At 49.6% G+C, this 9913-nt stretch overlaps 2 protein-coding genes across 2 annotated transcripts; both read right to left on the reverse strand.

The window, feature by feature from the left end:
• Positions 1 to 1371: 1371 nt before the first annotated feature.
• L3040_005491 (uncharacterized protein) lies at positions 1372 to 1788 on the reverse strand (the record flags this gene model as incomplete). Its single annotated transcript, XM_066154541.1, has 3 exons — positions 1372 to 1503; positions 1557 to 1604; positions 1657 to 1788. 3 exons carry the CDS (start codon positions 1786 to 1788, stop codon positions 1372 to 1374), a joined length of 312 nt encoding a protein of 103 aa, XP_066011398.1.
• A 3204-nt stretch (positions 1789 to 4992) lies between these two features.
• L3040_005492 (uncharacterized protein) lies at positions 4993 to 9645 on the reverse strand (the record flags this gene model as incomplete). Its single annotated transcript, XM_066154542.1, has 1 exon — positions 4993 to 9645. One exon carries the CDS (start codon positions 9643 to 9645, stop codon positions 4993 to 4995), a length of 4653 nt encoding a protein of 1550 aa, XP_066011399.1.
• Positions 9646 to 9913: the final 268 nt, after the last annotated feature.

Genomic DNA, 9913 nt, shown 5'->3' on the forward strand with positions numbered 1-9913 from the left:
CTCTGGACCGAATCATTACCCCTTCATGCCCGAAATTTCCCTTGCTGGCCTTCAAAAGTCTTCCTGGCCACAATTCCTTTGCTCCTACGTAGACGTCAAGCTCCACCCAGGACTCAGGAACGCCCCAACTGGTATTTGCTGATGTTGATCGGCGCACTAAAGTTGAATCCATGGGCTTTATCACCACCTTCCCACCATATCTGATAGAAATCATCTTTGACCCAGTTTTTCGTTTGACAAGCCACAAACTTGTTCCTACCGCGGAATTGCAAAGTTCCATTCGCATCAAAGTTGATGGGATTTCTGTACTTCTACAACAAACTGGGTCCCAGGTCTGGACATGAAGGCTGCATCGAGTCCCGCCTCTGCGCTCGCTTAACCAACTCACCATGAAGGATGTTCATGTGTTACAAGAATCGGGATTTACAACAGTATACCACATGAACGATCAAGCCTTTCAAAGCTACAAGTCGTTACTTTGGGGCATTGCCTATTCGTATAGCGTTTGGTCAGGTTGGTCCTTGCAATCCCCCACCTTGGACTCTCATGAAATCCGTATTCAAGAGACCAGTCAAATTTCTCGATCACTCACGTGTTCACTACATCGGTCACAACATTACACAAGTACAAAGGCTTTCGAAAGTGGCGTCGTTTCTCCCAAAGCTTAGGCCCGTCTTATTACACTTCCTACAACCTCGTCGGCCCGGATGCATTGCGGGTATATACCGTACCTTACCCAAAATTTGAGCCTCCTTGAAGATAAAGCCAATGACGGCTCTGCGGTGACGCGTATTCTTGAGCCGCAAAGCCACCGTCTCCATTCCGCATGGCTTGTTACATGCCCCTTTTCACTGACTGAAGCGCGCGATTGAAGATTGGGCGGCCTTGAATGAAGCGTCCGGCGGGCAGATTGATGGCATGTGGTGCAATTGCATCTTTTGCAATCGCCTCACAAATATACTCATACTGATGCCGGGATATACGCATTTCTAAGCTAACAAAAAAAAGCGGGAGGGATCAAATCAAAGGTTAGAACCCTCGAAAAAATGACAGTAGAAGAGGAGTGTCAGTCTGACTCCTATTTATTCCTTCAGGCTTCTGCCTTGGGTCTTGCAGTACCCAGATCATAGCTTTCGTGTCACGACAAGTGCAAGGAAGTTCGCGAATCAACGCCTTAACTCCAAACCTCACTATGGCATTCTAAAGGTGTCGAAACCTCAAATCCGGATCCTTATTTATCCATCACTACTACATGTCACGACGATCGTACCCATCATAGCCATCGTGCCTGCGCTCACCGGATCCGCGCCGAGATCCACGTTCCCTCTCTCCAGAATGGCGGCGACTTCGCGCGAAGGTACTGCTTCGTGGTTATCCTCTCGAAATCAAGATAGGTTGATGCAGAGGACGCTTCAGATCCGGGTCCAGCCCGTTCTTTGATCGAGCGGCTGCTTGCCTTTCCCACACCTCCTTCGACTTGCAGCATATGTCGTCAACCTGGGCCTAGTATCCAATCAATGCCAATGTCCACACTAGCAAAAGCTCCTGATGCTTACATCCGTCAAGCATTCGCCAGGCGTTGTTATCAGGAAGCCATCTTCGCCCTGTCGAATGTGTTAGCAGAAGCAATTGGAGAAAGTAGACTATATAAAGCACCTCGTAAGTGTATGGCCGAACCGTCGCATCTGGGCCCAGAAAAAATACTGGATTTCCTGCGTGATGACCTTTTTGCTGATGTCCAAATTCGGGATCCAATATCTGTTTTTCTCGATCGAAACCATCTTTCATGGAAAACGTATGGATCAGGAGCGACAATCTAACAAAAACATAGGAAGGACCTACGATTTGAGGGAATGGTCTTCGATTCTTTGACGAGAGAGCTTTCTATTCCTGCATTCATGCTGAAAAGGCACCCTCCCAAGTCTCTTATACAACAGAGGCCACGGCACACGGGTGGTGAGATATGTCAATCGACAGTGGCCAGGCGGCATGGAACTCTTGTCTCCTGGCGCCATAAATAGGTGTTTGGGAGCACTCAGATGCGTGTATGAGACTCCGGCTCGATCCACGTATGCAATTTTGCAGCTCTCTGCATTATACGGATGGCTGTGGCAGCGAGGACGGCAGCTAGAGACCGCAGCAGCCCTGGCGAGGCGAACAAACGAGGCGTTGTAATTGGGCGGCTATGAGAGGTAGGGCTCAACACCATCGAAAGCATGCGACTAATGCTCTGGGCCTGCAACATTAATGGGAAGATGAGTGCAGCTGGAAATCATTTCAATAGGAGCGGTGAAACGTTGTCGCTGCATAAATTCCATGCGCTCGAGGTCACAATGAATTGATAAACGGTCACTCTGTCTCCAAGCGAGCGACGGAATACCAAACATATCGCCGTCGAGCGCGTGGTGGAAGATATCCGGTCTGGATCACTCGTCGCTGCTTCCTCTTCGACGACTGCTGCTGGGTGGTCTGAGAACGTGGTCTCTATGTTGCATTGCACTGTGTACAAATATTCCTAGACCCTCCTCCCCGAGCCAGTTTTTTAAGCTCCGAGATATGATAAGCATATATCCAAACAATCTGAATGCGTCGTGACGAGATCAGCTTCATATATATATATATATATATATACACAGGACCAGAATTCCCAGCAAGTTCCGCATCCGATTTTGAGCTTCGTGGATATGTATATATAGACACCATAAACTCTTCTCTCGTTCCTCTCATTACCCATCAACCATCAACCAGAAGAATTTCTCACTCTCAAGAGCGACCCGTTGCCCTTCGCCAAGACCAGCCAGTTAACCGATCAAGCTGATCAAGCAAATCCACACTCAAAACCAATCCCATTGGGGTTTATCTATCTGTCTGTCTGTCTTGGCCATCAAAGAAAGAACATCGGTTCGCAGCATTTCATCCACGGCTATACATACATACCAGCCCAACGAGAATGGAAGACATCCCATCCTACCCCTCCAACAGGCTCCTTCTGCAAGAGACATACGTACGGACATAAACACGTACCTGAAATCTTCATAAACATGTAGTCATGAATAGGGCTGCATTCAAATCAGCTCCTCATTCAAAAACTGCCGGATCGAGCCTCTTGCCCCTTTGCCTCGCCTTTCGCCTACTAATGCATGCATTGCACTTAATTTAGACTACTCCCATCCATCCCCGCTTTTATTTTCTTTTATTTTCTTTTCCTCTCTTTTCGAACTACCGTAGTATCTATCCTCCCCTCCCCTCTCCTCTCTAGCCCTAAAAGCGAGACTAAAAACCAACCAGCTCCGAAGTCTATCCATCTCCCTATCCATCCACCCCCTGACGACATTTACTCCGTATGCTCTCCTTTTGAACGGAAACGGAAATTTAAACAAAAATCCATCCTGCTCCTGGACTTACTTATCTAAATCAGCTAATTTAGCTTAGTTTAGTTTTGTTCGGGTTAGTTTAGCTGGTTTAGTTTAGTTGCGTTACCCTACGTACACCTGCTCTAGCTCTGGTGCGTAAGTAGGTAAGTACGTACGTAAACTAGGTGATTAGGGATCCCCCCCTTAGCCGGACGTACGTACGTACGTACGTACAAATCTATCTATCTATTATATCATGTTGCGGATGATTCACTCCTTGGAAGCTGGTAAGCAAGCAAAGCAAAGCAAGCGGTCATCATAGGTATGCATAGGCATATGCCAGCCAGCCAAACAAGTGAATGAATGAACGCCGACGACGACTGGCCTGGGTGACGTTTGTTTGTTTGTTTGTTTGATTACGTGGTAATTGTGCCTGCTTTCTTTCAGGTTTCACATGCTCAAAGTGTCAAGTGTCAAGTGTCAAGTGTCAAGTGTCAAGTGAATGAATAGCCTTACGGAGTAATTTCAGCCTGGGGAAGAAGAGTTGGTTTAGTCAGCTCTTATTCATGGATTGGTTGTTTGGGAGAAGGGAAGAAAGGAGGAAGGGAAGTTGAAGGAAAGCTAAGGGAAGTTGAAGGGAAGTCAAAGGAAAGTGAGCAGTTTAGGGTGAGATGGACGATAAAAAACACGGATACAGGATAAGAAATAGATGAAAAAGAAATCGTCCCCGGTGCAGCTTACAAAGATTGGTAAATAGATAGCTAGATACATATACACCTGCCTCCAAGAGAAAGAAGAAGCATCTAAACCAATAAACAAATACACAGATAAACTAGCTTCTATAACGATAATAACAACGACAATAAAAACAACAACAATGATAACAATGGCTGGCCTATCTATGAGCCATCCATCCATTTGCATCAATCCATTCCCCTTGTCCATCCAGTGCGGTGCGAAAGCTCCCCGCTTCATATTAGTAAAATATATATAAGAAAGAGAGAGAGAGATTGAAGATAGAGACAGACAGACAGAAAGAATTTGCTCGATCTATGCACGACTAACAATAATAACAGTAACAACATAAGAAAAAAAAATAGAAAAGAAAATAGAGGGTTAAGAAACAAATAGGCAGGCACTTTACGCACAACGCACAAGGTTCAACTACCTCTCCTTAGGTTTTTGTTGAATGAAGCGAGAAAATCAAATGTACTAATTCATTATACTTTTCGACTTTTTTTTCTGCATTCCGTCATATATACAACGATCAATCTCTTCATGCTTACAACCCCCCCCCCCCCCTCTCCCCCCCCTCCCCGCCTCCCAACGATTTAATGCTACCAAGAACGCGATGCATCCCTTTCCCAATTCCTCGCTTGCACACAGGCCTCCCAAAAGGAACAATTTACGCCTGGCTGGAATATACCTGCAATGCCTGGTAATAAAACAACAAAAATCAAGAGTGCCTTCCGAGAGTCGTGGCAGACTCAGTACCCGTCCTTTCCCTTTTTTTAGCGCCATCCATCCAGTCCGTTAATTAACAGGACCATCCCAAATTCCATATGTCCACCACAGAACTCCTGATCCAGAAAGATGCCTCATGCTTCGTAAAATTCGTTCCGAGCCGCTCTGCTCCCTATCACCCCTCTGCCGTCTTTGTGATGACTGGTAAAAGGTCAGATTTTGTCGTCTCTATCCTGACCTGTTGATTCATTCCCTCGTTCTCCCCTGCCTGTCTCTGTACTACTTGCGGGCCTTCACTCTCAACCTGCGCAGTCTGGCTTGGATTAGACGTATCCGTATCCTCTTTTTGACTCTCTACCGTCTGCGGGCCTTCACCCTCAACCTGCGTAATCTGGCTTGGATTAGGCGTATCCGTATCCTCTTTTTGACTCTCCACCGTCTGCGGGCCTTCACTCTCGACCTGCGTAATCTGGCTTGGATTAGGCGTATCCGTATCCTCTTTTTGACTCTCCACCGTCTGCGGGCCTTCACTCTCGACCTGCGCAATCTGGCTTGGATTAGGCGTATCCGCATCTTCTTTTTGACTCTCTACCGTCTGCGGGCCTTGACTCTCTACCGTCTGCGGGCCTTCACTCTCGACCTGCGCAATCTGGCTTGGATTGGGCGTATCCGCATCTTCTTTTTGACTCTCTACCGTCTGCGGGCCTTCGCCATCAACCTGCGCAATCTGGCTTGGATTAGGCGTATCCGCATTCTCTTTTTGACTCTGCACCGTCTGCGAGCCTTCACTCTCGACCTGCGCAATCTGGCTTAGCTTGGGTGCGCTGGCTCCATTTGCCAGGCTAATAACCACGGGAGGTGTAGCGGAGCCAGCAGGAGGCGCCACAGAGCTATTCGAATCTTTCCTGGCTAGACCGTTCTTTGGGTTCATCGAAGGCCTAGGAACGGGAGTCCCGCTCGGGCGAATTGGACTATGCGCGTGGAACGAGGGCCGTGTGATCGTGGGAGTCGATCTTTCTGCGCCAGTCGGGTTCGCAGGCGGTTGAGATGCTCCGCGTGCTTGTGTTCCGCTGTGGTTCGCCTGGTACTGAGGCGGAAGAACATGTTGAGTTGACTGTGTTTGAGAGGGCTCTTCGCTCAGCCCAGGGGGTCCCGGAGGGCGGAGGCCGATTTTTTTAAGCATATCTCGCAGGACTTCCACGATGTACTTCTCTTTTGGGAAACCAGGTGTATCGTCCGGAATCTGCCCCATGACTTTTTGCACCGCATTTTCGAGGCTCTCTAGACCATTTTCCTTGGGGGCTAGTTGCTCGGACAAAATCTTCTTGAAAGACGTGATAGCCTTCGACACCCGTTCGTCGACGGGAGCAGCGATGAGAGGCGCTACAGGAGGCGCCACAGCAGGCGCCAGTGCAGGAGCAGGAGCACTGGTACCGGGTTGGTTTTGCAGGGCTTGAGACTGAGCTTGAGGAGGCAATGGTTGCTTAATCGTCTGATACGGGGAGGGGGAATACTGTGGAGGTGGTTGGGGTTCAGGGTACATTTGTGGCTGGACCGCATATGCCTGAGTCGTGTGCTGCGGCGGGGGAGGGTAGGGAGCTTGAGGCTGGTGTGGACTTTGGTGGGCATTTGGCGGGGAAGTAGTCAATGCAGGTGCCATTTGCGAGTTAGATTTCTGTTCCGGTGCCGGCGGTCCTTCTTGGGTGTTAGCCGGTGGTCCTTGGACGTTGGCCGGCGACTCGTTTGAAACGGGAGGCTTCGTTGCGTAGGGAGAACTGTAAGACCTGTTTGCTGGAGGTGCCAAGGCCGGGGGAATCAACGTTGGGATGTGGGTCATAGGACGATGTGGCCCAGGGTGGAAATTTCCATTCAACTGCGATTGTGGGTGCCCCATAGGACCGCTGATAAACGGCTGCTGACCAGGTTGAAAGTTCTGAGAAGGCATTGCAGATCCCTGAGGTGGTGCTATCATGCCTTGAGATGGATAGCCTTGGGGAGGATTGCCTTGGGGAGGATTGCCTTGGGGAGGATAGCCTTGGGGAGGATAGCCTTGGGGAGGATAGCCTTGAGGAGGATAGCCTTGCACTGGAGGTCCATTGTAGAAAGTATTGGGGTATAGTTGTTGCATCCCAGGATGATGCTGAGGTGGAGGCGAAGCTTTCCTCTTTCTCTCTTTCTCAAAGGTTGCACCCGGTTTGACTCCCCACCTCCAACCCTTCCCACAACGCGAAACCTTATAGAACCCGTCATTTTGTCCGAGGTTGTGACGAACACTACTCTGCCACCCATTGGTTTGAGCTCCGTGAGCAAAATAAGCGTGTTTCCATGCGATAGCATTGTAGATTTCCGGCAGGGTCAATGCCTTAGATTTCGACTCAGTCAGAGCGTCGTAAATGAGCGTGACATAAGTTATTTGAGGCTTTATCAGCTCCCCCGGAGCGAAGGTTGATCTGTCGGGATAGTTGTCAAGACAGAAAGCAGGAGGTGATTTGGCACTCTTTTTCGCTTTCACTAGCTTCTTTCCCTTATCGTCACCTGTGGCGCCCTCTGCTATTTGCTCTCCGTCTTTTTGCTCTCCGTCTTTTTGCTCCCCGTCTTTGAGTTCCTTTGGCTTCCTCTTCGTGTACTTTCGCTTCTGCCTGGGCTCCGGAGGTGTGTCTGGCTTTGGATGCTTGCGAGGACGACCAACTTTTCGCTTGATCTCACCATCGGGCACAGTCTTATTGGCGGTATTCGCGGGATCCAAGGTTGCTGATTCGATATTTTCGGAAATTTCGGCCACCTTGGGCTCCGTGGCTCCGTTCTCCCCCTCCTTGGCGGTCTGTATTACAGCTTGCTGGGCCGCCTTTGCTTTGTCGGCTGTTTTGGCGGCTGCTTGCGCTGCCAGTCTCTCTTCTTTCTCTTGGCGCTTGGACTTTTCACCCTTGGGCGGTCGACCGGCTCCACGTTTCTTGACTGGGGGAGCTTTTTTCGGCCGAGACAGAACCTCCTCCATCTCCAAATCTTCTTCACGAGCGGGCTCATGCCGATTCTTATCTTCATCAGCCGCACACTCTTGCGCATCCTCTCCATCGCTCTCCACATGATGACGGTTTGTTTCAAAGATCTCATTATAATCGGTCGTTTCGCCTGCCTCTTCGCCTCGGATTATCTCTCCCTCTTCATACTCGATATCATCATCGTCATCATGATCGTCCATGTCATAATCATTCATATCATGATCATCGTCATAACTCTCGCTGCTGACACCGGGGTCGGCTCTTCGATCAGCCAAGAATTCCAAGCTCATCTCTTTTCCATGCATCCTATGGATCGACGGGGTGGAGCCACTTTCGAACCGCGTGCCATCATCAGAGGATTTGTACTGTTCGGCTCCTGTCCCACCTTCTGGGATATGTTCTGGCAGCCTCCATAACATGAGAACTGCGCCAATCTGTAAGCTGTCGCCATTCTTCAGGGCGAAAGTTTCGCCTCTTTGGTGATGTACTTGGTCCACGAAGCAGCCGTTGACTCCCCTGACGTGTGCTTCCCAGAGAGTCTTATCGAAGTTGAATTCGATGAGCAGGTGGTCTCGTGATATGCCCTTCCATGCGCTCAAATTGTCCTTGTCAAGCGGATGGATTAGAAGTGTCGCTACTCTGTGAGGAGAGGGCGTATGCTTCTCTACTTCCACTCTTGCAGGCTCTTCGACATTTGACTGGTAAAATCGCTGATTGGTATTACTAGGTGGGACCATAGATAGTCTCCGTGACCGATGTTGGGATGATGAGCCAGAAGACCTTGGTGTCTTGAGGCGCTTGTCTGGTCTGCTCGAGCTTCGATCTCGTTCTCTCCGTCGTTTCCTCCGATCACGCTCCAGCTCATGGATTTCTTGTTGATCAAAGTCTCTGACGAAGCCTGCTTTTTCACTGACCATAGATTTGGCCTTACTGTGCCCCCCCTTGTGATGAGACTTTTCTCTTTCCATCTGCCGCATGTGGAGCTTTTGGGCCGTGACGTCCCTGCCTATTTTGAGTGAATAGGAGTTCAGATAGAAGTGACCATCCTCGAACTCAATTTTCGCAAACCCTTGTACTTCTTGATCTGCGATATCCATAGCTGATGGCTCGGCTGGGGGATTGAAGTAGTTTCCGTATTGTTGGCTCTGCAGGGACAGCATATTTTGCAATGGACCATACTCAAACCAGTCGGTGGTCTGCCCAGAGAAGGGATTCTCTATGCTGGGAATAGTTGGGCCCTGGGCTGCCATTATATTCATCGGTCCCATGGTCTCCGAAGACATCCCATGGCTATCGTGACCTCCTGATACTTCGATATCAGACTCAAGCGCTGGCAGAAGGCCTGAAAACAATCTGCCATCCACGAAAGCCGGACCCTCCTCGCAGTTATCTGTTCCCATCGGATGAAGCTCCTCTTGAAGCCGCTGCTTGCCTTCCGCACCGCTGCGGAGATTCTTCCCAAAGCCAGTTTGGCAATCCTCAAAGGAAGCCATGTAAGGATTCCCATGTGCATCTGCATGCGCAATATCCAGCAGGTTCATTAAACCGTTGTTAATCCCCGCGCCTTGCGATTGCAGACCTCCATCTCCGGCGTCCTCTCCACCACCATTGCCAGAATTCTGCAGACCCCCCATCTGAACCTCATTCTGCGGTGCTGTCGTATTCTCTTCGGTTGGGGCGTTGTGCGCATCGCCATCAGAATGCTCCGGTGTAGTGTCGGCTGGTTGAATGTGGTCCTCGTCATTATCGCTCGCAGGTGTCGCAGTGACGCTGGAAGTCGCATATGCAGGTCCGGGTGAAGACAATGGAAGGGTAGCGTTTGAAGTCATCGCTGTCGTTTCGGGAGGTGACAACTCGTTCAAAGGCTTTTTGGACGCGTCGAGATAATCAGGAAAAAAGAGTTCGTAGAAGAGGGACTGATCGGAGATACTGGAATTGCCCGCCTCCACATGAGTCTCCGCCTCAACCTCGCTGGGCCGTTGCGGCCGCCCCCAATGGCCGGGATTCATGCCAAGTCTCACCACGTGACTCATATCAAAAAAGTGGAGCTAGAACAGGTAGCAATGGATGTATCAACTTCTTTTCTTTAACAAAACT

The sequence above is a fragment of the Drepanopeziza brunnea genome (assembly GCF_022702325.1).
Source record: "Drepanopeziza brunnea f. sp. 'multigermtubi' strain 214-2 chromosome Unknown ctg9, whole genome shotgun sequence".
Lineage (NCBI taxonomy): Eukaryota > Fungi > Ascomycota > Leotiomycetes > Helotiales > Drepanopezizaceae > Drepanopeziza > Drepanopeziza brunnea.